The following is a 27,137-nucleotide window of genomic DNA, read 5'->3' as shown; positions in this document are numbered from 1 at the left end:
AATGGCCCTAATGTGTTGAGAATTAAGATGCTATTTTTTAAAATATAAACTGGACGTCAACTTATCTTTGTGTTGTTAGAATCCGTTAGCCCAACATTAGATCGGGAAATCAAAATTGACTTTGCACCATCAATTAGGATGGTAATCAAATTCTGACAGTCAAGGGATCGAAAAGAATATCACTTACTGAGGTTGTCTGCCATCAAGACTTGCACACTGTATACTACCAACAGATAAAGATTAGTAACAACGATATTAATTTATTTGGTAGAACAGAACTATGCTAAAATCATACTTTCTTGGTTCTTCGTACTTATTACCATGAAAACATTATGCCTAAAAAATATTATCATGATAAAATCAATAGGCTTATCATGTTCGGGCCAAATTTAAAAGCATGAATCATATTTAATTTTAATTCCATGTACATAGTTCGATTCACGGGTATGTAACTATGTATATATCATAGGTCTCACATCTCAAGCATCCACTTATTCAATCCGTTCATGTAATACAAATATTTAAGGTAATAGATTTAAACAATGGTTGCTGGGATTAATTGCTAGGTACTATAACCTATATGCCAGAATGATATACCAATCTGAAGGAGTCATGTGAAGAATCAATCACGGATGATGAAGACCCCAATACTGCAATAGCTATTCCATGATGGATGGAGGCAGCTTATAAGCTTCCAAAGCTGTCCGCAAAGAGTAGATGCACACATTACTTACCTACCAGAATGATCCGAGTTGAGGTTGAAGCGCTCGCAAACCAATGCTCCTGGAGATTTTATTAACGGCTGATGTCGGAGGTGCACTGTGCGAGAGTAACGTTTTACGTCGATAGAAAAGGAATCTGTTGAGCCTTCAGACTGCTGACTTCAACACTAAACCTAGTTATGTGAGATCAGTAAATTAGAAAAGAAGATGATATATTTTGGTCATTGCAGAGATAAATTAAAACTATACCATGAGAGAAGCTATTAACTAACCAAAGTCTAATTAGTTTCTTGGAGGAAATTTGTTGAACTAGTCGCTGAAATGATAAACAAATAATTTTCAGAAATAAAATAAAATAAAATAAGCCAAAGGAAATTTCCATTTGTTTGAAGAAAGAGGAGTTTTTAGGATTCAAAGGGGAGAAGGTCGATTGAAAAGCATAGTTAGTGAGGGAGACGCTGCCATGGTGGGAAGTTGAAGGCAGCGCCATGGATGGATGCTGGATCAGATTCAATAATCCACGCAAGAAGATCTGAATGCACCCATGATTAGAGATGCTCCTTTTTTCCCTACTTATAGGTAGTTTGTTGGAATGATTCACGTGGGTAGGTTTTTTTATTTTTCTGATGATTATTACGGGCATGATGGGACGTCATAATTTGGATCATGTTTTTTCCTTTTTGTGATTAATTTATAGATGATATGTAGATAGATAGATTAATAAAAGAGAGACAGACCTGGGAGTTTAAAAGGGACACATGAGAAAGAGAGGTACGTGACAAAAGAAAGAAAGAGGCGTGAAAGATTGAGCTAGCCAAAAAATATATTTTTTATGTATGATTTCACGAGTCAATCGTAATAATTCGGTCCCACCATATTAATGGCTCGTAAAATCTAATTAACATGGGAATTTTTTGAGAGTCTAGAATTAGTATAGGTATAGATATAGATAGATAGATTGAATAGTTTTTGAAAAAAATAGTTTCACATGGACGATGAACATCCAACTGTGCATAGCTAAGGAGTGTGCAACTATAGTTAATATAATAGAAATTACACAAAAATGCATTCAATGTTAAAATAAAATTTAGAAAACAAGTAATTTTAGAAAATATTTATACAAAAAATGTTTATATAATTTTTAAAATTATTCATGTATTCACAAAAAATCCTTAAGTAGAAACGGGAAAACCAAAAAGAATAAGACAAACATAACAACACAGGAAAATAAATGGATGAAGCCTTTTTATCTCCTCTAAAACATAACAACAAAGGAAAAAGCGTCAAGTTCACAACCAGCGTCCGTCACTGCACCACAATAAAAGCAAAATTGAAATGAAAAAAAAAACGAGTTAGCGGAAAGATACTAGCCTGCCTAGTGAAAAAGCCCATAACAAAAAAAGGCCCCCACACCTCACCATCCCATAGCGCAGATCCCCTGGTCTGCAAACAAAAAAGAGCCCAAACTACCACAAGAGACAGAAAAAAGGAGAACCGAGCTGGACATGCGCCTTAACAGGCCCAAACGAGATAAACCCACTCCCAGCGCAAATCTTGAAACAAGTCTTAGTCAAAGTGTTAGTGGACTGAGATTTAGCAACAACATATTTTTATTGTATCATGACCGATAAATATTTTTACAATTAAAAAATAATCGTATATATTCTCAGTTATTTATGTTCATATAGTCAAAATCTCATTCTAACATATTGCAAACTATTTTTTTTTGAACCGGAACAAAGCATTCCATTACTAAACCCGCGCAGCAGAGTCGCTGGCGACCAGCACCGAAACAAAGTCTGGGACCTGCTCGATCCAGGAAAGATCAGCAGCTCCCGCCCTGAAGCCAAAAGCGGCTAGTTCATGGGCCACCTTATTACAATCCCTTTTACAGAAATTGAAGTTAAAAGACTCAAAATTTGCATGACATACACTACACGTGTCACGCAGAAGAACGCCGATTGTGGCTCGATCATAAGCATCAGAGTTCAGGGCTTGAAAGAGGACCTTGAAGTCAGACTCGAGCACTACTCTGTGTAAGCCAAATACAGCACCCGCCTCCGTTGCCCTTAAACAGGCCATCGCCTCAGCATGCAGAGGTCCAGAGATGTGCTGCATAAAACCAGCTTTAGCCGCCAAGAACTAACCCTGATCTGTACGGAAGACACATCCCCATGCTCCCTGTCCAGTATCCGCATAAAAGGCAGCATCAAAGTTAATTTTGACAAAATCAGCATGCGGCCGCTGCCACGTTTCCTTTGCTGGATTAGTGCCTTGCTTGGCCTGAACAACTGCCTGACTGAAGTCCTGAATATGCTGACGGATGGCATAGCAAATGTTATCAGTGCTTCTCACTTGTTCCCTTGCATTAGCTTTATTTCTCGCCGTCCACCATTCCCATATCAGAACTAGTGCCATGTCGCGCTGCTGGCGTTCTAGACTCCAGATATGATCAAGGACCTCCATAGGCCCTGTACATTGCAGCAACCCAAGTCTCACTTCTTCTAAATTCAGAGATCGCCACAGCTGCTTCACCATTTTGCATTTAATAAATAGATGACCGCCATCTTCATCCAAACGACCACAGACCGGGCATCTAGTATCCAAATCCACCCTCTTACGCTTTATGTTCATACGAAGAGGGAGGCTATTATGTGCAAATCTCCACAGGAAGATGCATACCTTCCCCGGCATTTCCAAATTCCATAAACGATTCCATTCCTCCTAACCATTGGCAGAAGTACATGATGGCCCGACATCAGCCCCCTTACGAGTATCTTTCAGACGTACAGCGAGATGGTATGCCCCTTTGACAGTAAACTTTCCTTTGGGGTCAAAGTGCCAGGCGACCTCGTCCTCCATGTCTGGCCTCACCGGAATGGCCAAAATATCACGCACATCAGATTCACAGAACAAGTCTCTTAGGAGTTGCTCATCCCAAGACTGACTTATCGGATCAAGAAGTTCAAAGACCCGCGTGACAACGACATTCCCTCTGACAGTGGTTGGTTTTCTTGTGTTGCCCCTGGGAATCCAAGGGTCTTCCCAAACTTTAATGTTGTCACCAGACCCAACACGCCATATAATGCCCTCCTTGAGGAGCTGGATTCCTTTTAAAATGCTTCTCCAGGTATAGGAAATGCCCTCTTTTTCTTGCGCCTCAAGCACTGATGTGGTCGGATAATACCGTGCCTTTAACACCTGAGCACAGAGAGTGTCTGGGGCTTGAGGAAGTCACCACCCCTGCCTCGCGAGCATTGCCAGATTAAACAGGTGGAGGTCTCTAAAGCCCAGACCACCGTCCTTTTTTGCCTTTGTCATTGTCTCCCAGCTTATCCAGTGACACCGACTCTTGTCTTGCTGACTCCACCAGTATCGGGCAATTAGTGCGCTGATCTCTTCGCACAGTTGCTTAGTGAGATCGAAGCACGACATTGCGTAGGTGGGGATCGCTTATGCCACAGCCTTGATTAGTACTTCTTTTCCAGCTTTCGACAGTAGTTTTTCTTTCCATCCTTGAATACGTTGCCAAATTTTCTGTTTCAAGTACTCGAACTCCTTGGTTCTAGATGCCCCAATATGCATCGGCAAGCCCAGGTATCGTTGATTGAAAGACTCCGCTGCAATGCCGAGCCCAGCCAATATTGTCGCCCGAGTGGCTGCACTTGTTCCTTTGCTGAACATGGCCGTTGTCTTATCTTTATTTAACATTTGGCCTGACTGGTCCTCATATAGCGCAAGAATCTGCTGAAGTTTTGCCACACCCTCTACAGTCGCCTTCATAACAATAAGCGAGTCATAGGCAAAGAAGAGGTGGTTAATTTTTGGGGCTCCTCTACAAATCTGCACCCCTTGAATAGTGCCCTCTTGCTCAGCATGGTGCAGCATAGCAGAGAACGCTTCAGCACATATAATGAAGAGGTAGGGGGACAGAGGGTCCCCCTGCCGAAGCCCTCTTCCGGGTACAATCACATCTGTCAAGTTCCTATTAATTTTCACCCCGTAGGAGATAGATCGGACACACTTCATTATAGTATGCACCCATTGTTCAGCAAACCCCATCTTGAGCATAACTCTTTCCAGAAAACACCACTCAACGCGATCGTAGGCCTTACTCATATCGAGCTTCACTGCCACCAATCCTTCTCTGCCACCCTTCTTTTTACGCATCAAGTGTGTTATTTCATAAGCAAGGAGAACATTGTCCGTAATCATCCTTCCTGGAACGAAAGCCGACTGGGTTGGCGATATAATCTCCGGCAGGATCTCCTTCAGCCTATTCGCCAAAACCTTTGAAATCAGCTTATACAGAACGTTGCAAAGGCTTATGGGTCTAAACTCAGTGACCTTTTCTGGATTCTTTACTTTGGGGATCAGTACTATGGTGGTTTCATTCCACCCAATAGGCATAGGGCCGCCGTTGAGTACTGCCAACACCTCTTCTTTCACCTTGCTCCCAACTAACTCCCAGAAACTCTTATAAAAAATAGCCGGCATGCCATCGGGCCCTGGTGCTTTTAGATCCCCAATAGAGTTGAGAGCCTCCCACACCTCTGTTTCGGTGAATTCACGGGTTAGACGGGTATTCATTTCATGCGTAACAGAAGCATGCATATGTGATAATGCCGCGTCGTTGGGAAGACCTGCAGAAGACATGAACAAACTTTTGTAGTGGTCAGTAATAAGGTTTCCTATCTCCTCTTCTCCGTCCACTACATCACCTCCAACCTTTTTTAGCTTCTTGATTGTATTCACCCTCTTCCTCTCCCTAGCTTGGGCATGGAAAAAATCTGTGTTTTTGTCACCTTTGTGTAACCAATTCACATGAGCCCTCTTCGCCAATATAAATTGTATTGATCTTCCAGCCTGGTTAACTTGAACCGCAGAAGGTGCTCTCTGTTTATTTGCTGCTGATTCAGACACCCACGCCTGCACATCTCCAACTCTTTTTTCGCCTTCTTTATTCTCCCTTTGAGCTCTCCCAACACCTCTCGGTCCCATCTAGTGAGCTCCCCTCCAACCTTGGCTAGCCTCTCCCGAACTAAACCTCCCCCCTCCACAAAAGATGCATTCCACGCCTCCTCAACTACTTTAACACAATCATCCTCCATCAGCCATCTTGCCTCAAAACGGAAGATCCTATCTCCATTGCCTACACTCCCTTTAGGCCGTGCGCCATCCACCAAGACTGTGATCGGGCGATGGTCAGAGTGGCGGGGATCCCCGTTTATTACTTTATACAATGGGTAACGCCCCTGCCAATTATTGCAAGCAACCGCCCGATCCAACCTTTCTCTGGTATAGCCATCGACCTCATGCCAGTTATTTCTCCAAGTATACGGGTCACCCTCAAATCCTAAATCCTCCAGGCCACACTCTTCCAAAGTCACCCGGAACACATCCATACAAGCCTGAGCCCGAGCCGGCCCTCCCTCCTTCTCATTTGCAAAGAGTATCTCGTTAAAATCGCCCAAACAAAGCCATGGCAGATTCAGTTGTCCTTGCAAAGCCCGTAAGGCACTCCACGTCTTTCCTTTCTCTCCCGCCTTCGACTCTGCATACACACCAGTCAACCGCCATTGCATGCCACTCTCCTCATGCACCACTGCATCAATATAGTACTTGTCCTTCCAGCGAAGTCTCACATCCACCCCCCTACGCCAAAAGAGCGCGAGCCCGCCCCGGCGTCCCTCTGGATTTTTAACCACCATGTTAGGCATGCCCATTTTCCATCTCAAATGCTCCATCTCCCTCTCATAGCTTTTGGTTTCAGAGAGAAAGAGCACGTCGGGATCTTCAGCCCTCTGCAGCTCCAGAAGGCTACGAACTGCCGTGGGGTTCCCAAGCCCCCGGCAGTTCCAAGCTATAATTTTCATTGACCCCCGCGGAGCTGTTCCAGCAGCCCCGCTTCATTGGTCTGAGCATTCTCCTGGTCTCCCTTAATCTTCTTCAGAACTTCCCTCTCCTCATCATCCGTATCCACTTCCCTGCCATGCCTTTTCTCTCCAACAACCACATCTAGACCCTCTTGGCTCCCCTTACCCTCCTCCCTCTTCTTTTTCTTATACTTCTTTGCTTGCTTTCCACTCAGATTTTCCTTCGGTAGGACCTTATCCACCCCCCCATCACTATGATTTACTTCCTGCAACTCCCCCACGACCTCAACCCCCCCCCCCCCCCCCCCCCCCCCAACTCCACCCTTATCCTTCATTATTGTGTCCACTACAACATTGGCCGATGTCGGCATCTTCCCCCCACCTCCAGAACCGTGACTCATATTTTTTCCCGTTTTTCCAGTTTCAAACGACAACTGTTTCCTGGCCGGACCATCTCCATCTTTCCCATTATCCTCTTGCGGTAGTAGTTTCAAAGGACTTGTGACTTCTTGTTCAGCCCCTTTCTTGTAATTCTTCTCATCCTTCTCCTTTGATGGCAGGGTATTGTACTTCCTCCAAGAATCACTATCACTACCTGAATTACTTCTGAAAGCGCCACTACTAAAGCTTCTTCCACTGCCCCCAGGCCTACTGCCTCTAAAAGTTCTATCCTCACTCCATCGTGCCCGACCTTCTGAGGGCCCTTTCCTGGGAATATAAGCTTTCATCCAAGCTCCAAACTGGGGTTTCTCCCCCTTCTTTAGGCTGGTACTGCATTCCCGATCGACATGTCCCAACCGGCCACATATTGCAAACTATTCTTAAAGCATTGCGGAAGGGGAATCATCTAGTATCTTAAACAGGCTGTGCCGGCTTTTGTAAACCACAGTATCCAGCGTGACATTGTCTGCTGCTGTTCAAGTAAACAATACAAGTTTTTTGTCGAAAAATTTCCACTGTCTTTATGAAAAAACGCTCTAGAAAGAAAAAATTATTGTGCTGGGTGATTTGTAACTACAAGTACTCTGAGGCAGATTATGACGTGGAGAGAAGTGTGTGGTTGGTTCTACCTTGTACGTACGTAATAGGAGGATTATGCAGATCGATCGATGTTCCAAAAAAGTTTAGTCTCCTAATATTTAACCTCTCGATGTGTCGTTATTATGTCCGTGGATGGACACCCGTGCTCATACCATTTCACGGGTACTCCTGTGCCTGATTTTCTTAACATGTCATGGTCGTCTTCTGATGCACACGCCGTAGCTAGCTTAAGCCGGCCACATTACCATGGTTTGATATTTTGGCATCTCGTGACCACGGGCAAGAGTGTGGGTGACTCCCTCCATCAACATGTGAACCCCATCACGATCACGTACGGCTTCTAGTTCATTTTGATGTCGAGTAGTGCACGAACAAGAGGCACTTGAATTGCCGGCCTATATATAGATTGAACGTCAATAAGCCATTAACCATCGAAGTAGGTGAATCAATACCAACAAGCGATAGATGGCAGCGGCCTCCTCCTACGCCACCGCCGTCGCTCTCCTCTGCCTGCTCGCCGCCGATGGCTGCTGCGGCTGCCCCTGGTTTCTTCCTGCTGCATTCTGCCCTGCCCCCACCCCTTACACCCCTGCACCTGTCCCCGCTACTCCCACCCCTCGCCCCGTTACACCTACACCTGTCCCCGCTACCCCCAGCCCCGGCTCCGGCAGCACCAACGTCGATGCCGGCGGCTGGCTGGACGCCCGGGCCACCTGGTACGGCGCTCCGGATGGCGCCGGGCCGTTGGACAACGGTGGAGCGTGTGGGTTCAAGAACGTGAACCTGCCGCCGTTCAACGCCATGACGTCGTGCGGCAATGAGCCGATCTTCAAGGACGGCAAGGGGTGCGGCTCCTGCTACCAGGTCAGCCGGCATTCCACTTATTAGTTGCTTCACACTGACAGACAGGAGAGGAGATAGTAAAGTGCTTGTCCAGCTCCAGCCTGATGCATTTGCGTTGCGTTGCGTGCAGATAAGGTGCGTGGGCAAGGCTCACCCGGCGTGCTCCGGCGTCCCCGAGACGGTGATCATCACGGACATGAACTACTACCCTGTCGCCCGCTACCACTTTGACCTCAGCGGCACCGCCTTCGGCGCCATGGCCAAGGACGGCCGCAACGAAGAGCTCCGCCACGCCGGCATCATCGACATGCAGTTCAAGAGGGTGCCGTGCCAGTACCCAGGGTTATCGGTGACGTTCCACGTGGAGAAGGGGTCGAACCCGAACTACCTCGCGATCCTGGTGGAGTATGGGAACGGCGACGGCGACGTGGCGCAAGTGGACCTCATGGACGGCGACGAGGCGACTGGGGCCTGGGCCCCGATGAGGCAGTCGTGGGGCTCCATCTGGCGCATGGACACCCGCCGCCCGCTCCGGGGGCCCTTCTCCTTGCGGGTTACCAACGGGTCCGGCAGGTCGCTTGTCGCCGATCAGGTCATCCCCGCCGACTGGAAGCCCGAAGCCGTGTACAGCTCCGACGTCCAGTTTGATGGTTGATGCCTGTAGGCAATAAGCCTCGGCTAGGTTTTAGACACGGCGAGCGCGTGCGTGCGCGCAGTGGCCGCGTCGGGCTCGGGCCGGAGCAGACTTGGGTGCGTGCGTGCGCTCCCAAGTGTAGGTGTGCGTGTGTGCATGAGTTAGCGCGTGTGTGCGCGGGTTAGTTAACGTAGGACCAGGGCATGGGCCGCGTAGGGCGCGCGGAATGGCCGCGGCGATCGCGTCAGAGCGCGATGGGCGCACGCGAGCCAGAGCGTGCGGGGCGTGGCGAGTGGGAGGTGGGTGAGTTGAGGCGCGGCGCGGGCATGTCCGTGCGCGCGGGTACAAAACCCTCTCCCCCCTGTGTGAGTCGCTGAGGAGATCGAGTTTGTGCTCGAGGAGAAATACAAAGAACCCGTTCGTGCGCGGGGGGGGGGGGGGGGGGGGGGGGGGGGGGGGCGTTCGTGCGTCGGCAAACTCTCTGTGTTCTTCCTCCTCCTCTCTGGTCGTGTCTCCGGTGATCACCGTCGCGTGCCGTGCCGCAGCCCTCCGCACCAACAATGCCTTCCGCTCATCCATGGAAGGCATGCACGTCCATGCATGCAAGCCTGGATTTACTGTGTCAAGCTATATACTACTAGCTGAGACGTCGCCTGTGACGTCCGGTGTGTGTCCTCGTCGTGTGCTAGCTTCGTATTCTCACTGGGATCTGGAGGAGGCAGCTGGTGTCATATGTAAGGGCTCGATCGATGGGGATGCATGCTAGCTGTCCCGCCCACTGTGTGCGCCATAAATTTATATTTGTAATTTCTACTATTACACAAGTATGGGATCGTCTATCTCTCAGGCGACTGAAAAACTGTTTCCGTCTGTCGTCTCCGTGAGCCGCTGCATGTGAAACGGACGGTTGGATCTTCATCTTTTTTCCTTGAAATGGTCCACTAGTACGAAATCAGATTTTGGAGGAAGCTTTGATACAAGGGCCAACGGTGGTTCATTGTTTCGTCTGGAAGTCTACGTTGCTAATACTTCACATAGCGGAGGAAACCGCCTCCAATTTCTCACTGCCACAAGGGATTTCGCATGTAGAACCGCCTCCACCTTCTGGCACGGCACAACCGGCCTGCAATATATAACCAAGAATTCTATCATTTGAAGTGGCATTTTACATACAACCACCAGTAGTCTAGTAAAAAAAAATACCATAAAGTTCCATTGCAATTCAAATGCCAGAAGTATCGGATGTACATCCGAAGAGGCATAAACTTTATCTCTTCTTTTTTTTGCGGAGAGGCATAAACTTTATCATTCATCGCAGAAGGCAATTACATTGCATCCAAATGTGTTGGACAATCAGCTCACATATGAAAGAAATGTCTTACCTCTACTTCTTCAAATACGTAAGATTTCTTACATCAGTTTTTGTCCCCACCACCTCTTCGTTCGTCCTCCCACCTCCCGCCAATTTTTTCCTGGTTTTCACCCCGTTCCAGCTTTTATAAAACCAATATTTGGTAACCCAATAAACCAGATCAATCTTTTGTATAGCACTAAATTCACAATACGTAGACAAACGATTTCTTTTGGTAAGATTAGTTGCCGGTCAAACATCTTTGGTAACCTGATAAATAGCAGTATATACATAGTCTGTAAACAAATAAATAGCAATCAGTCTCTTATCTTTAGTAACCCAATAAATAGCAATAAATTCATAGTCCGATCCAACCTAAGGCGAAGTGAGGTATAGGTCCCCATGACCTTTGCTTATTCAATTAAGCTCTGCTTGCAAGGCAGGAATGGCGCTTGTCGACCAACCCGAACAACCTTTGTGCTAAGGTCCTCAAGGGAAAATACTACCCTAATGGTTGTCTATAAGTAACCGTGTTTGCAGGTACTGCCTCTTCCACTTGGCAGGCCATTAACTGTGCCGGCGCCTGCAAGACGACGTGTTGGCATGGGCCCGTGGTGCGAGAGGTGTCTTCTCCGTGAGGAGCGCTTACCCGCTGTCGGTGATAAAACCGGCAGATCTCAGGTAGAGGTTTCCGAGCTGTAGATCTTGGAACAATGGTAACAGGGGACGAAGGGAGACGATGTTTACCCAGGTTCGGGACCTCTCAAAGAGGTAAACCCCTACGTCTTGTTTTGATTGTATTGATGTGATGGAGTACAAGGTACAAGATGATCTACCTCGAGATTGTATGGTTGTGTTCTAAACCCTAAGGATGGTAATCGTGCCTCTAAAGACTAAACCCCATGGCTTATATATGATCTGGTTCTAGGTTGATGTATGATCTTGTATGCAAAATTAGTCTTTGTGGTATGATCTAGTATTTGCTTGTGTTGCACGTAATGTTGGGAGGCGTCCTTTCTTGTGATCTTGTTATCACCTGCACATATATTTGTACTAGTATTCTATTGCCACTAAGATGCCCCTCTAGTACTAGTGAGACCGAAGCCTAGACACCGCCGTTCTCTCTATTCAACCCTACATTTACAAAACCCACTTCTTTACTTTGTGTCCTAACTTAGTTTATTTCTACGTTCGAACTTGTAGTTTAGTGTAACCCTTTTTCCAAGCTACGGTTTGGGTACAAACGCGCTATGCAGACAATGTAGTTGCGGGGTTGGTAGTGTCTACCTATTCGCTCCCTGTGAGATTCGACACTTACTTATCACGAAATGCAATAGCCCTAGAGGGATACTAACAAGCTCTCCTGGCTGCTCGCGGTGGAGGACGAGGTCGCAGCTGGTCACGGCAGCAAATGAGCTCACACATGTTCATGGCGGCGGACCATGGCGAAACTGCTGGTGACCACTCGTAGAACAATTAGAACAAGATCCAAGACATTGTGGTTATTAATTTGCACGAGAGAAGAGAATTGGGGTTGATGGTCAATGAACTGGACCAAGACGGAGCTCGCCTTTTTTCGTAGCCACTGCAGGTTCAAGGGTCCCATGTGAGCATCCCGGGCCACGACGGACACGATGTGTAGGCATAGATCATGAGTTCTTGACATCGGCGGCGTTTGGAATCATCGGGGACACGGTGGTGTAGCCGCGGAGGACATCGATGACGCAGTGGCACTGGCAGAGTTGATCAAGAAGAAGAGGAAGCGTCGAGCTTGAGCTTGTCGAGGGTGTGGGCCGTTGTTGTGGTCGCCATCAGGCATCTAAGCGTAGCACCTCGCGTGGGCTATAGGTGCAGGGTAGCGCCATAGCGGAGGTTAACGGGTGCGGCACAGGCTAGGGCACGTGTGGCGACAACATCATGCAACTGGAGCAGGGGAGGCTGCGGTGGATACACCAGAGTGGCCGCGACACAAAGGGGCAGCCAGGATGGTCGCGGCCTCACGGGAGAAGGTACGCCGGGGTGGTTCATAGGTTGGAGATGGAGAGACTGGGTCAGGAACAGAAGTGGGGAAGGGGCGCCGGGGTGGTTCGGGGTCGTGAGAAAGAGAGGTTTGGAGATGGAGAGAGCCGGGTGTGGGAGAGAGGTGGAGGACTTGTGTTGTCCTGGTCGGCAACGTGGGGATTTTGCCAGCATGTGTGAGGGATAGGGGTGACGTCGAACCATCATGACAATAGTAGATTTTCTTTTAATAATAGAGATTTGAAGGTAAAATATGGCATGTAGAAAGTGGAATTTATTAATCTGTTCATTCCTTTTTTGACTTGTTTCATTGGAGATTAAAAAAAGTTAGAACATAACACACACACAACGAGTGGTTGGCTGCAATGCATGCATTTTAGTACATTTACAAGGCAGCTTATTGGAACATAAAATATTCAGGGTTTGTCGCACTCATCAGAAGCGAATGGAGTAGGCGGCCGACTTGTCGGGATTGAACAACCCAAAATGGTTCTCTGTCGGATCCCCTTTCTTCTCGTTCTCATTGAACATGGCGAACATATACGTCTCCAACGGCCCGGACCTCTTGGGCGTGCCCCCGCCGACATGGTTGATCAACCCCTGGTTGTACGCCCTCGCGTTCTGGGCCGTCGCCCCGAACCCGCCGTCCGACGGCCACCCGCTCTCGGACACGACGACCTTCACCCCGGGCGTCTCGGCGTCCTCCAGCGCGGCGTAGATAGAGTCGACCATGGCGTCGAAGAGGTTCGTATAGGTCAGGCCGTTGCCGTCGTCGTTCACGGTGGTGCCCGGCGTGAAGGTGGCGTAATTGAGCTTGATGTTCTGCGGGTCGCCCTTGTAGGCGAAGTAGGGGTACACGTTGACAAGCAGTGGCGCGCCGGTGCTCGCCAGGAAGTCCAGGATTGGCCCCATGTAGTCAAGGTCCGCGAACACGCCGTTGGAGGGCGGGAAGGTGTCGGTCACCACGTCGAACCGCACCGACGTGGACACCTTGACGCGGCCGCCGAGTCCGGCCGCGGCGAGCGCCCCTTGTAGGTTCTTCATGGCCGGGAGGATTGTCTTCTGGCCGTCGCTGTCCATGACCTCGTTGCCGACGGCGATGTAGCGAAAGGAGACGCCCGGGTAGGGCTGGACGTTGGCCTTGACCCAGGCGGCCGCGGCGGAGGGGTCGTTGGCGAGGCCGGGGAGCACGCCGTTGCCGACGTCCATGAGGAGGCCGATGCCCGTGCCGCTGAGCGCCTTGAGGACGTTGCTCTCCGGCGCGTAGATCCGCATGGAGTTGATGCCCTTGGACTTGTAGAGCTTGACGACGTCGCTCGGCGACGGCAAGTTGTTGCCGATTACGCCGTTGCAAACGCCGATGGAATGCACCCCTGTTACGATCGAACAGTCCAAGAGAAAAAAATCAGTTTCGTTGCGTCTCAAGGTACAGAATAATGTGAGTTCTCGATTGAATACGATCAATGAAAAATAGTTCCTCGAATACATGTTCAGCTAACAGGATTAGTTAGTGAACCTTTTGTTTTTCCGTGGGAGTTAGCAGCTGCCCGGTGCGCACTGCACTCTGTTATGCAAAAATATCGTGCGTTAATTAAGAAGAAATGTCTATTTAGGCTATTGCCGGTGCCAAGAACTTGAGCAATGTAATGCCGTGAGAGTAATCCGTTTAGGCTTTTGCCTTTAATTAACGGCATTTCTGTAACAATACCCTCTTCTTAATTAATGAAAATGGTAAATCTTTTACCTAGTTTTAAAAAATATTAAGTTTCCGTGTACAATAATAACAAAATGTGTTGATGTAGATGCATCTTAATCATAGATACCATCATATAATACCTCTAGGAAATGCTGCCAAGGAGACAAGGACGAGCGCCACTGCAAGCATGGAAGCAACACCTTGCTTCGCCATCGATGATCGATCGTCAATGCAGTGTATGTGTACCACGCACACTACTCGTCTCTTTATATGTGAAATTCTCAGCACTGCTTTTTTTTTTGCGAGGAAAATTCTCAGCACTAGTGTCCTGCAGTTTGGCGCAATACACGTTCGGACGTTCGTTCGGGGTCGATCGAGTCCACCATGCGCTTCTTTATTTCTTATCCGTTTCCATTTTCCACCACTAGCAGAGCACCCACTGTCGTACGTGCTAAGTGCCAAGTGCTGCTTGCATGACACCGGCCGCCGGCGCAGGTGCATGCGCAACTTGTTCGCTGGGCCGTGGAAACCGGTTGAACGGATGTCACCATCCGGTCCGGGGTTGCTTGCCAGCCATATCGATCATACATACGCGCGTCTCGGTGATTGACTCGTGATCGGGTCATCGGCGTGCCGGTGCCGGTCGCTTGCATAGCTTGGCAATATGTATATACAGAGAGAGCCGCGCCATGACTAGCTTGTCTGGCTCGTGGAATTTCCTCGGCGTGCTGACCGCTGACCAGGCCCGTCTCACGGCCGGGCAGATGGTGGCCTTGACAGTGCGCGCTTTGTTGCTTCCCGCCACTAACGAAGCTACTTGTCTCTTGTATGGCAATGGCTAGGGTATAGGTAGGGTATAGCAATACTATACCCATACCCGTATAGTCAATGGATGTAAAATTCTATCCATGCCTGTGTTTACAGGTATGAAACTTTACTCATGCCCATACCCGACGGGTACCGTACCTATTGGGTACCCAGCGGGTAGAACAAATAGTACATAGGTTGTTCACAATTTTACACTCATTGATAGCACATTTGACACAAAAAAAATGAACATCTCAGCTCAATAACAGGTAGATGAGTACATGGCCAGTATAAAAATTTAGAAATCACAACATACTCGTAAGTCAATTGGATTAGCCGAGTCACATGAAAAATTAATAATTAATTGAGGACAACTTAACATTAGTTCACAAGCGGGTAGAGTATGGGTATACCCGCGGGTACAAGGTTATACCCGTACCCTACCCATGACTTAACGGCTAGGGTATGGATACTCCCATGGGTATAAAAGTGTGTCCATATCTGCCCATGTGTGTACGGAACCCGCGGGTATCCGTACCCGTGGGTAAAATTGCCATCCTTACTTGCCTGTGTATACGTTAAATGTGGCACGGGCGTTATCAAGGACATATTTAATTTCAATCTAGTGGTTTCACACCCTAGTCTATTGGTTGGTCGTAATGGGGAGTATCATATACTAGTATCATGCATATGATACTATTATATGATACTACTTCCATGCATAGTATCATAAGTTAGTATCTTAGGTTGACTTATTAATTGCAATGTATGGCACAAAGTAGTAAGACATTTAATATGATATGGTATCATGATATGATCCCACATCCTCCTCAATTTCCTTATTTAATTGTATGACACATCTATTTATATATAAAAAGTGATTGACGGGCTCCCAAAAAAAAAATAGACTAGAAAATTCCACAATAATTAGAAACATCCAACCATCTATTTAATAGATTAAATATTTACAGCCATTAGATGTGTTTTAAGTGAATAAAATTAGCCACCATTGCCATTACCAGAAAAAAAACGTTTCGTTTCAAGGAAAAAAGGGTAACGTGATGTGGGCTGATTCCTCCATATATACACGCATGCATTAGCTTCCTAAAAAAGGCTGTGGTGAGGTGGCCTGACTCCTTCCTATATGCACGCATGCATTAGAGTTGAACTTTCCTAAAAAACAAATCTAACGTGACATGGTTTCATGCCTTTGTTTATACATGCATTTATTATTCCTTTTATATGGGCGCATGAAAAGGAAAAAAAACTAATTCTGTTAACGCGCCACGTTAGCCAGATCATTAAACTTAGCTTGATGGTTGGGTCCATAATTTATGACTAAGATTTAGAGAGAGATTTTTTTTTGTCGTACAGTCCTTGCCATGTACGCACGTTAAAATTAAATCCATCTTGCACTGAGCTTGGACTCCACGCACGTGGTTTTTCTTTCACTCCTCAACCACATATCTTATTATGGTACACACACGTACGTTAACCAACTAATAAGGTGTTTTTCAGAAGAAAAAAAATCAAGGTAGCTGTACGTACACTAGGTACATGTTATATATTATTTATTTGTACGCATAAATATAAATAATGAATATGTATAGAAAGATAATCAAACATATTTTAAAAAAATACGCAATATTATTAATTATATGCATAAATATAAATAATGATGTATAGAAAGATCATCAAACAAATTTTTTAAAAATTAATATGAAATATTATTATTTTATTAAGAATTAATTACTATTACTAATTAGAGTGTAAAATTACAAACTACGTCACGCATTGAAAAAACACATTTACTAGATCGTTCCCCTTAAGTCCGACATCTCTTTGTATAAACGGGGAAACAAAATTTTTGAAAATATTTCAGAAAAGAATATTTGTTAAGTAAAGAAACAATAAAATCTTTAACATTTTCACTAATTTTTCAAGGATAAAGAAAGAGTCTACATAACAAATTTACCACGTCATATGTTTGAAATATAAATGCTACGCGTAATGTCCCATAACAAATACACATATATTGTTCCTGTAAAAATATACATATATTGTTATCGTTCCTAGATGCCTGGTGCCTTCAAGCTAGGCGAGGTGCAAGAAGCTGGGTATGACATTGTTCTAGACTATATTTGATGACTCGGTTTTACTGTGAGACTAAGTAGTTACAAATTACCATACTGATTCTCTTTTGATAGAAAGAATATATGGAAGACTCGTATATCATAAATTTGAGCACCAGCATTTGAACCATGCTAGAAGGGGTCATGCCACCACAACTCCATCATCGCACCAGTAGGCGCTTCAAAAAATTATCATATTAATCACATACTAGAAATATTTGCATCCATGGAAACGATAACTTTCGGCCATCAACCGGGTGAACCATCCTTTTATTAGTAGATCTTCGTAAGTAAATCTTGGAAAAATCAATCCTGGAGATACTCATATCTTGAACTAATACCACAATTCAATAGGAAAAGAGGGGCACCGTAGTAATTCCCAAACAGGAAATAAAACTTTTGGTGGACCATCTATTTGTTAGTATGCCACATCCGACATATCATAACAAATAAGAATAGCTAGATGTACCTCATTCAACCCTTATATACCACTTAAAAAAGAATCACATGTTTTTCCAAGATTTGAAAGAAATATGATGAAATATTTACCACGAACAGGAATTTCGTAAATTACATTATATTTGTTGAATCGCACAAACACGGGAAAACGATATGAAGAAGGGAGAATATTACAGAGTCGGAAAAGGAAAAATAGTGACCTGTAGGTCGAACTTCAGAGAATGTTGCCACTATGGAGGATGAGGATGTGCCCACCGCGAGCGAAAATACAGAGACTATCCATCTGGCTTGCGCCCTTGTGAAAGAAAACGTCGCCGACAACAGAAGCTGGATCCAAGAGGGTTGCGGGTCTGCGGGAGATGAAATCAATGACCAAGCAAAGGCACGGACGCCACCATCTCTGTTTATCAGCCTAGGAGACAAACCAGCCACCGTCTAGGGTCAATGTGTGGCCGAACCAGCTGCGGGGGTGGCTCTAGGTGTGGGCGACCAAACAAAATGCAACAAATCAACAAAGGAAGCTGATGGGAGCATTCCGACGACATCAATTGTTGAGTGAGAAGAAATATTTAGGGAAAGAGAAAGGGGGTCAGGGAAGATGGAAAATCTCAATATGTGAAAGTATGAGTAGGGGAAAGAAGACGGAGAAGTCAAGAATACTATAGAATGGGAAAGTGAAGAATTGGTGGGATCCATAAAAAAATGACATTTTCTACATGCACCTTGCTACTGTCAGTGCACGTGTCTCATATATCAATCCAAAATATATCAAGGGTTCTTTTTTGGTAGTAAGAAAAAGGGACTGATATGATAGCGAAAATATACCATGGGTGGCTTATATTTTGCTCTCACAGTGCGCACCCTTGGTACTGGTGTCCACGTCTATGGAAGCAAATAACTACCAACAAAGAGTTTATGGATATCTATACTATATAAAAATCCAAAATCAATTTCAGTACAAACTCACTAAATAAATATGCCAATCTTGCATACCGTTAGCAAAATAACTTATGACCACATGAAAAATAATGAGAACTACTAATTTTTTATTTACAGTAAAACTAAGCAACATGATAAAAATGCCAGCCAAAAGATACAAATATAATTTGAAGAATGCCGTCGATCAGCAAACTACAGTTAGTATAACATGCACAATTAGCAAGTAAAGAATGAAGGAAAACACATATATTTATATATATCAATACAAAAATTAAACATACCAAAGACACAAATATGTTTGCAAAATTCATATATTTGAAAATGAAATCATATTTGCTTTCAATTTTTAATTGACAAATCAAATAATATATTCTCAAAGTTTGACTTCATAAAATCCTAGCCCGCGCATCGAGCGGGCCACTTTGCTAGTTATCCAAAAAGTCAAATTGGCATGCATGATAGCGCTTCTGATACTCCCATTACGACCAGGCTTAGCTACTCAATGCAATCGTGCGGCCAAAATCCACGTGCCACCGCCCGTTTGTGTCACAACTTCTCATCCTCCTTTCACACCCGATCATAGTTAGCTAGCTACTCGATCGATTTGTAGGCCCTTGACCGGCCCGCGGTAGATGCGGCCATGATGCTGCGTGGACGCAGATCACTAGGCAACGGTACTTGGGAAGGAAGAAATGGAGCAACAGGGAAGATTGGCCGAGCGTCGGGAAATACTGTTATTGACATGCATGGGAACAAAGATACTCTTGTCAAAATTGATGTGGATGCCCGTCAAAATACAGAACACCTCAAGAGTCGAGAAAAGAATTTTTGTAGCAAAAGATTTGTATTCGATTACCAGACAAGGTAGGTGATCGACTATTGGGTGCTCCAGGAGTCCCTCGTCGTAAGCCTTATTAAGAAGATGTTGCAGCACATTTGCGACAATGATAAATAGAAGGGGGAGAGAGGGTCTCCCTGGCGTAGCCCCCTGCAGCATTGAATCCATGACGCAGACTTCAAATTAAGAAGAACAACCGACATTCTAGAGGTGTTAAGGCATGAATCCAATCCAACCCTCTTGGAGGGAAACCTTTTGTGCAACACTTGAGATAGAGCCTCCCAATAAATAGAATCAAAAGCTTTGCGGAAGTCATCCACTCTTCCTTCATGTGCTGTTATTATTTTTCTTTAAGAGACCAAGCTTCAACATGTCTTAACGTTTAAAGCTTCCTCTTTGCTACCTCCTAATGTCAAAAAAATTCTATTTCTTCCGTCTATTGGTGCCTCAGGAGGACCATGATTGCTTCGGATAGCAGTGATGTTAAGTTTACTAATGTTCATTTGGATTTGGTTTCTATATCTTGCTGGTTCGAGTCTACTATCTCAGACGTCACTTTCGCTATCATGAATGTCTACGGCTCTATCACTTACACGGGATAAAAAATCTTTCCTCAACAAACTCATCGTTTTATCTACCACTATTGTCATACCGTAGACGGTCTTCAGGGATTTTAACCTAACTTTAAAGCCTTCCGATAAATCCCCATCAAACTTCAATTTGGTGGAAGCGGTTGCCTTTGCTGTTGCCATTAACTCCATGGCTCTAAGAGAGATTCCTAAACCGGCCCTTCAACTGGGCTAACAATCAATGCAATGCAATTTTAGCTACTAAGCTTGATAAGGCCTTTGTTAATCTGTCACAAGTACAACCGCAGATCACATTCCGCTTTGCCTCTCCGCCTCTACCAACATCCTAAGTTGATGGTTTTTAGGCTTAAGAGCAATTCTAGCAGACCCCGCATCCCGCCCCGACCCATAAAATAACCGCCAAAATGCAGGCCGGGGCGGAAAAATCCGCCCGATAAGACCCCGCATCCCGCCTCGGCCCGTAAATTTTTTTAAGGGGCGCGGCAAAATTCCGAGCCCAACCTGGGAAAACGCGGGTTTCCCCCTCGCGGCTGCGGTGCCCTGCATATAAGCGGAAGCGGTTGGTGGGTGACATTTCATCCCGCGCTTTCTCCCACCAACCACCTCTCCTCTCCCCTCTCGCGCCGCCGCCCAAGATTCCGGTGACCGCAGCCGGCAGGAGCACGCCGGAAGGCCGCCACGCGCACGAGGCCTTCCCCCCTCCCCCCTGCGTCGGCGGGCCGCCGGATTTGCATATCTGCGGCACATCATCGCGGGCCGCCGGATTTGGCTTTTTCCGGCCGCCGGTTGCTGCCCCAAGCGATGGAGTGGTCGGGGAGCCTCTCCCGCAGCCTAGGCAAGGGCACATCGCCGCATGCAGGTGCGAGTTCGTCTGCCCGCCGTCGTCGCCTGCCGTACTCGTCCGGCCGTCCACCGGGCTCGGCGCTCGCGCAACGTCTTTGTGGCTTGCCGATGCCGCTCATAGAGTGCGACAACTGCACGCGGAAAGTGCTGCGGCTCACTTCGAGCACGCCGAAGCACCCCGGATGGGTGTTCTTCAAATGCGAAAATGACGGGGTACGTGCACTTGCGGTAGCTCGTTTCACAGTTCATTCTTTAGCTAAATTGCGGTGGCTCACTTCGAGCTTGCTCATTCTTTTGTGCAGGACGAACGATGCTCATTTTGGTTTTGGGAAGGGCAATACATTGATTTGTTGATAGAAAGAAATTTAATAGATGTTAGTGCACTCCTTAGTACAATCGAAGGCAATGATGCGGCTGCATGTGCAACTAAAGGGGAAGCAACATCTACTTCTTCCGAACCAAAGATGAAGAATGAAGAATGCAAAATCAAGAATCCACAGATCAACAACGAATGCATGGAGAAGATATTAGTCCAACTAGTGGGAGCAGTTATGGAAATTGGAAATCTTCTAAAATTCATTCTTGTAGTTCTTGTTTTCTTTGGTCTTGCTATTCTAGCAAAGATTTGGTGATGCTTTTTTATCCAATGTTGTCAAAGCAATGCAATATGCTAGATCAAATTGAGTTGCAAATTTAAGTTTTGCGGGCCGGGAGGAGATGCGCCAGATCAGACGCCGCAACCCCAACCTGTAAAAAAGCATATTATGGTAATATCCTTTTTTACGGGTCCATTATGCGGGGTCTGCAACTGCAACCGTCCGCGCCGACCCGCAAAGACGTTTTTCCACGAACTGCAAAATCGTTTTGCGGGTCGGGAGGATGCGGGGTCTGCTAGAATTGCTCTAACAACTGGATGTTACGTTCAGACGCTTTCTCACCAGGGGCAGTTCAAAATTAATTTTTTCTTTGGGAATAGTTAAATATTAGTGGGCGAGGCTTTCTCACCAGACGCTTTCTCACCAGGATCTAAGTAGTGTTTCTCCCTCTCCCTTTCTGGACCCTACCGGGTTGCTGGGCTGCAGCTTAAACGTGTTCACAACGTAACTTAGACTAGGGCCATTAATGCTAGTTCAGAATTGCACCATTGTGATCGAGTTGTTAGACAAGTTAGAGGAATGTGCACTTTCTCCCATCGAGTTTGGCCAAGGGAGACAAGTAAGGACCTCACGTTAGGAGAGATTAATGAGATGAAACACAAAATTTCATATTTAGGCATTCCAAAAATAACTGAAATTATTTGACAACATACCTGCGGGGTATGTCTACAACTCTGAAAAAACCAGCCCAAAACTCGATGAACAGTTAGAGATTTTAAAAACACAATTCGAATGTGAATAGTGGCATCTTTGGTGAATAGCATTTTGACACTGTTCACATCCAATTCTGGCTTTTTTGTTTCTATTAGTGTAGGTTGGATTCAGAGCTGAAACTTTTTGAGATTGTACATCAAATATTGATTTGTGTCTGTAATTTTTTTTGAGAATGTTTGAACATGTTTTGTATTTTTCAAAAAAAAAAAATGATCTCATTGGTCTCTTCACCTAATGTTATATTTTATACTAGTCTCTCCCAGAAAGATGGGTCCGACGTGTCACTCTAGTAGGCCGCAGTCGGTCTCGTTGGTTAAATGTATGGTGGAACTTAGGGCCACACCTCTTCTTCAAGTGTCGTTACACACTTAGGCTTTGAAGATCTATCATCGAGAAGCTTGGGCTACCTCACGTCAACATTCCCGGTTGGCATCTTGATGAATCCGTCAAGGAGTGGTGGGTCAAGCGAACCGATGACCGAAACCCTAATTGGCATGCCATGTCCTCTCTCATCATGCTCACCTCTTGGACCATTTGGAACCAGCGAAATGCTAGGGTATTTCGGCAAAAATTTGTGCCACCGCCTATTCTCCTCCAAACCATCATTGGAGAGGCAAAGTTATGGGTTACTGCCGGCGCAAAGAAACTAGGGACTATCATTGTGTGTGAGTAATTGTCATGTCGCTTATATGGGGCGTCCTGTAAAACTCTAAACTCTACTCTCTCCTTATTTAATAGATGAGGCAAATCTTATGCCTCCGTTTTGAAAAGAAAACTTAGATCTCGGAAAATTAATGCGGATGCACTACATTGTGGAATGGAGAGAGTATATTGTACGAGAGCAAATGAATAGATGGGGCAAAATTTGACACACCTTCACCTTATTTTTTTTTGAGGGGAGACACACCTTCACCTTATTGAGGGTACAAATATGACTTCTAAAAAGTGTAATTTACTCGGTCTTTTCCTTTTCTGTGACTTGTTTTATTGGAGGTATAAGAAAATTAGAACATAACACAGACAGACGAGTGGTTGACTGAAATGCATGCATTTTGCATTTAACAGGCAGCTTATTCGAATATAGGAAATTTCCAGCTGGCGTTTGTTTGTCGGACTCAGAAAGTAATGGAGTAGGCCGGCGACTTGTCTGGATTGAACAGCCCGAAATTGTTCTCCGTCGGATCACCTGTCTTCTGATTCTCGTTGAACATGGCGAAAATGTACGTCTCCAGCAAGCTGGGCTTCTTCGGCGTGCCCCCGCGGACATGGTTGATCAATCCCTGGTTGTAAGCCCGCGTGTTCTGCGCCGTCGCCCCGACCCCACCGGCCGACGGCCACCCGCTCTCGGATATGACCACCTTAACCCCGGGCTTGCCGGCTTTCTCCAGCGCGGCGTAGATGGAGTCGACCATGGCGTCGAACAGGTTCGTGTATGTCAGCCCGTTGTCGGTCACGGTGGTGCTGCCTGGCACGAAGGTGGCGAAGTCGAGCTTGATGTTCTGCTGGTCGCCCTTGTAGGCGAAGTAGGGGTACACGTTGGCCAGCAGCGGTGCGCCGGTGCTGGCGAGGAACTCAAGGATGGGCCCCATGAATGATGTGTCCGCGAACACACCGTTGGAGGGCGGGGAAGTGTTTTCGACCACGTCGAACCGCACCGAAGTCGACACCTTGATGCTGCCACTGAGGCCGGCCGCCACGAGCGCCGCTTGTATGTTCTTCATGGCCGGGAGGATGGTCTTCTGGCCGGCGCTGTCCGTGACCTCGTTGCCGACGGCTATGTAGCGGAAGGAGACGCCAGGGAAGGGCTGGACGTTGGCCTTGACCCAGGCGGGCGCGGCGGAGGGGTCGTTGGCGAGGCTGGTTAGCGCGCCGTTGCCGACGTCCATGAGGAGGCCGATGCCCGTGCCGCTGAGCGCATTGAGGACGTTGCTCTCCGGCGCGTAGATCCGCATGGCGTCGATGCCCTTGGTTTGGTAGAGCTTCACGACGTCGCTCGGTGCCGGCAGGTTGTTGCCGATCACGCCGTTGCAGACCCCGATGGAGTGCACTGGAAAAAAAAAAGTGCGGCAAGAGCTAATAAGTTTGATTTGTTACGTTAGGCACAGCATGTAATCACCGCCCAAATACAAACGAAGAAATTAATATTAATTGCTCTCATAAATGTTTAATTATTAGCATATATATGCGCGTGAGGAATAGCTGCCCGGAGAGCAGTGAACGATTCCAAGAAAATATGTTGATAACTTGATATACATGCGTACACACATATTAGTAAGCATTTTTTTGCGAGATCAATAGTAGTTTATTTCAATATGAAAGAGCCACCATCCAGAGACATGAGTTTCTCAATACATAGGGTCCTCTTCCGAGCCACACAGACATGGCCAGCTGCAGCTCCGAGCGGCTATACCTTGCTAGGCAATCTACAACTCTATTTTAAGATCTATGAAGTTTATGTGGAATAAACACTCTACCACACAGACTAAGGGCGTGTTTGGATTGCATCCTCGCCACTTTTTTCCTGACCTGAGATTGTGCCTGGGTTTGATGCATCAGTGTTTGGATGCTACCCTGGAAAAATTCTACCCTGCCTGGCCTGGATATCCGGTACTGTAATTAGCCCGGCCCAGGCGACCGAGTTGGGATGCCTGGACATGCAGCCTGGCCCCTAACTGCAGCCTGGCTAGAAATTAGATAAAATAACCATAAAGTAATGGCCCCACAGAATATACTAATGGATAGTAAATGCTCTACCAGGCTAACAACCACCAAGCCACCAACCAATGCTTTCTCTTCGTACTAGCCTGGTCAGGCAGGAAATTTGTAGCATCCATGTCCACACCAGGCACCCCTGAACCTCCAGGCATAAGGGCGAGGAAAATGAACCAAACTGACCCTAAATGACCATAAGCCGAACGATCTAAACTAGAATCGGATAGACAGGATAGAAAGTTGAAGAATCAGACTGCACAATAACTGGTAGATCGGTATGCTGAGTAAGCATATTACCTGCTGGAAATGCTGCGAGGGCAACAAGGACCAGCGCCACTGCATGCATGGAAGAACCACCTTGCTTCGCCATCCTCCTCGCCTATCTCTGTGTCTCTTGAGGTGTCTTGTGCGGTACTATAACCCTTATTTGCATGAATGTACCAAGCAAACTCGTCCCTTATATACCCTAAAAAATCTCAGCATTACCGGGAAGTTTGGCGCAATAATACACGTTCGCTCCCGATCCAGTCCACCGTTTGCAGTTTCTTCTCGGTTTCCATTTTCCACCAATTGCTATAGCGACTGTATGTGTATCGGCCTGTCCCTTTTCAAAAAACAAAAAATGTGTATTTGCCTGTGGAAACCGGTTGAACGAGTGTCACCATCGTACACGCGTTGCGTTGCGTCCGGGTCGTCGACGTGCCGGCCGGTGCCGGTACAGGTCGCGCTCCATCGCTGGGAGGGCATGGCGACATAGAGCTTGTCCGGCTCGTGGAATTTCCATGCCGCGATGACCGCTGACCTGGCCCGTCTCAGGGGCTGATAGTGGCCCTGGACAGTGCGCACTTTGTTGCTTCCAGCCACCAGGGGCGTGTTTTTGATTGCCGTAGGAGCCAGGCCTGACTAGTTCAGTCTTGGCTGAACCCAGCCTAGTTGGAGGAAAACAGAAAAAAACTCGACATCTGTATATAGTTTGGTTGCCCGCATTTACGCCTTTCGCATTAGGGTGACAATTTTGGCACCATGTTTGGTTGCCTGCATTGGCTCGGCTCACGCAAATACACGGTATTTGGTTCCATGCAATAGTTGTTGTCTTGTAACCTCTTCGGCGAGGTGGTGAGGTTACCAGAACACTGAGATTTGGAAGCGTTCCTACTCCTCGATGAGGAGCCGCGTTGGTTTATATTGAGAGAGACAGAACAGCCCTGTCGTGGCTTACAAGAAGAGGAAACCAAGTCGGGAGAGGAGTTGGCTGTTTACAGGAATCCTAGCAGGCTACGGGAGAGAGATAGAATAAGGTTGAGATTACATCAAGGAGATAAACACAAATTCTAACACCCTCCTTTAATCTCAACTATCCTACATTTAGATTCCTCTTGAACTCTTCAAATGGTTTTGCTGGTAGTGCCTTAGTAAATCCATCCGCCACATGATCTTTGGAAGGAATGAACCGTATCTCAAGTTTCTTTGCTGCAACCCTTTCACGTACAAAGTGAAAGTCAATCTCTATATGCTTGGTTCTTGCATGAAACACTGGATTTGCTGACAAATATGTTGCTCCCAAATTATCACACCATAAGCATGAGATGCGATTCTGCTTAATTCCCAATTCTTCTAGTAGTGACTCAATCCAAATAATTTCTGCAGTGGCATTAGCCAAGGATTTATACTCAGCCTCAGTACTTGACCTTGATACAGTGGCCTGTTTCCTGGCACTCCAAGAAATAAGATTAGGACCAAAAAATATTGCAAAGCCTCCAGTTGATTTTCTGTCATCATTGCAACCTGCCTAATCAGCATCGGAGAATGCACTCACAAGAGTGGAATTGGAGCGTCTGAAATGCAGTCCTGTTCCCATAGTATGATTAACATACCTTACAATTCTCTTGACAGCTGTCCAATGTGCAGTAGTAGGTGCATGTAGATATTGACAAACCTTATTAACAACAAAAGAGATATCTGGACGAGTAAGAGTCAAGTACTGCAATGCTCCAACAGTGCTTCTATACCTTGTGCTATCTCCCTCCTGAAGTGGCTCTCCTTCATATGCTGAAAGTTTCTCTGAGGAGGACAAAGGTGTAGGCGCAGGCTTGCAGTTTTTCATCCCCATGCGAGATAGAAGCTCAGTAACATATTTCTCTTGATTTAGTACTATGCCATCTTGAGTCTTCTTAACTTCAATGCCTAGGAAAAAGTGCAAATCACCCAGATCTTTCAAAGAAAATTCTGAGCTCAAATCATGTAGAAGAGCATTAGTAGCACTTT

At 46.3% G+C, this 27,137-nt stretch overlaps 3 protein-coding genes across 4 annotated transcripts; 1 reads left to right on the top strand and 2 right to left on the bottom strand.

The window, feature by feature from the left end:
• The first annotated feature begins 8,095 nt into the window (after positions 1-8,095).
• Positions 8,096-9,511, top strand: LOC109733482 (expansin-B3). The gene is made up of 2 exons (XM_020292706.4): positions 8,096-8,503; positions 8,613-9,511. The coding sequence occupies exons 1-2, from the start codon at positions 8,105-8,107 to the stop codon at positions 9,135-9,137; spliced, it is 924 nt and encodes a 307-aa protein (XP_020148295.1). The 5' UTR covers positions 8,096-8,104; the 3' UTR covers positions 9,138-9,511.
• Positions 9,512-12,839: 3,328 nt separating this feature from the next.
• Positions 12,840-14,499, bottom strand: LOC109733483 (glucan endo-1,3-beta-glucosidase GIII). 2 transcript variants are annotated; one of them, XM_020292707.4, is made up of 3 exons: positions 14,323-14,497; positions 14,003-14,050; positions 12,840-13,859 (listed from the first exon to the last, which is right to left on the bottom strand). In XM_020292707.4, exons 1-3 carry the CDS (start codon positions 14,393-14,395, stop codon positions 12,922-12,924), a joined length of 1,059 nt encoding a protein of 352 aa, XP_020148296.1. In that variant the 5' UTR covers positions 14,396-14,497; the 3' UTR covers positions 12,840-12,921. The 2 variants fall into 2 exon arrangements, with proteins under 2 accessions (XP_020148296.1, XP_020148297.1); XM_020292708.4 differs by lacking the exon at positions 14,003-14,050 and having other exon boundaries at positions 14,323-14,499.
• Positions 14,500-23,024: 8,525 nt separating this feature from the next.
• LOC109733484 (glucan endo-1,3-beta-glucosidase GIII) lies at positions 23,025-25,443 on the bottom strand. The gene is made up of 2 exons (XM_020292709.4): positions 25,170-25,443; positions 23,025-24,207 (listed from the first exon to the last, which is right to left on the bottom strand). The coding sequence occupies exons 1-2, from the start codon at positions 25,240-25,242 to the stop codon at positions 23,276-23,278; spliced, it is 1,005 nt and encodes a 334-aa protein (XP_020148298.1). The 5' UTR covers positions 25,243-25,443; the 3' UTR covers positions 23,025-23,275.
• Positions 25,444-27,137: the final 1,694 nt, after the last annotated feature.

This window comes from Aegilops tauschii, chromosome 3 (assembly GCF_002575655.3).
Source record: "Aegilops tauschii subsp. strangulata cultivar AL8/78 chromosome 3, Aet v6.0, whole genome shotgun sequence".
NCBI classification, from domain to species: domain Eukaryota; kingdom Viridiplantae; phylum Streptophyta; class Magnoliopsida; order Poales; family Poaceae; genus Aegilops; species Aegilops tauschii.
This window is presented reverse-complemented; position numbering and strand designations above follow the sequence as displayed.

What these genes read in the sequence shown, in the direction of transcription:
- LOC109733484 (XM_020292709.4), bottom strand. Translation starts at nt 25,242, where the DNA reads ATGGCGAAGCAAGGTGGTTCTTCCATGCATGCAGTGGCGCTGGTCCTT. An exon ending in CCTCGCAGCATTTCCAGCAG is followed by an intron (nt 24,208 to 25,169) that starts GTAATATGCTTA and finishes TTTTTTTTCCAG; the next exon opens with TGCACTCCATCGGGGTCTGC.
- LOC109733482 (XM_020292706.4), top strand. Translation starts at nt 8,105, where the DNA reads ATGGCAGCGGCCTCCTCCTACGCCACCGCCGTCGCTCTCCTCTGCCTG. An exon ending in GGTGCGGCTCCTGCTACCAG is followed by an intron (nt 8,504 to 8,612) that starts GTCAGCCGGCAT and finishes CGTTGCGTGCAG; the next exon opens with ATAAGGTGCGTGGGCAAGGC.
- LOC109733483 (XM_020292707.4), bottom strand. Translation starts at nt 14,395, where the DNA reads ATGGCGAAGCAAGGTGTTGCTTCCATGCTTGCAGTGGCGCTCGTCCTT. An exon ending in CTTGGCAGCATTTCCTAGAG is followed by an intron (nt 14,051 to 14,322) that starts GTATTATATGAT and finishes TTTGCATAACAG; the next exon opens with AGTGCAGTGCGCACCGGGCA. An exon ending in CTCCCACGGAAAAACAAAAG is followed by an intron (nt 13,860 to 14,002) that starts GTTCACTAACTA and finishes CGATCGTAACAG; the next exon opens with GGGTGCATTCCATCGGCGTT.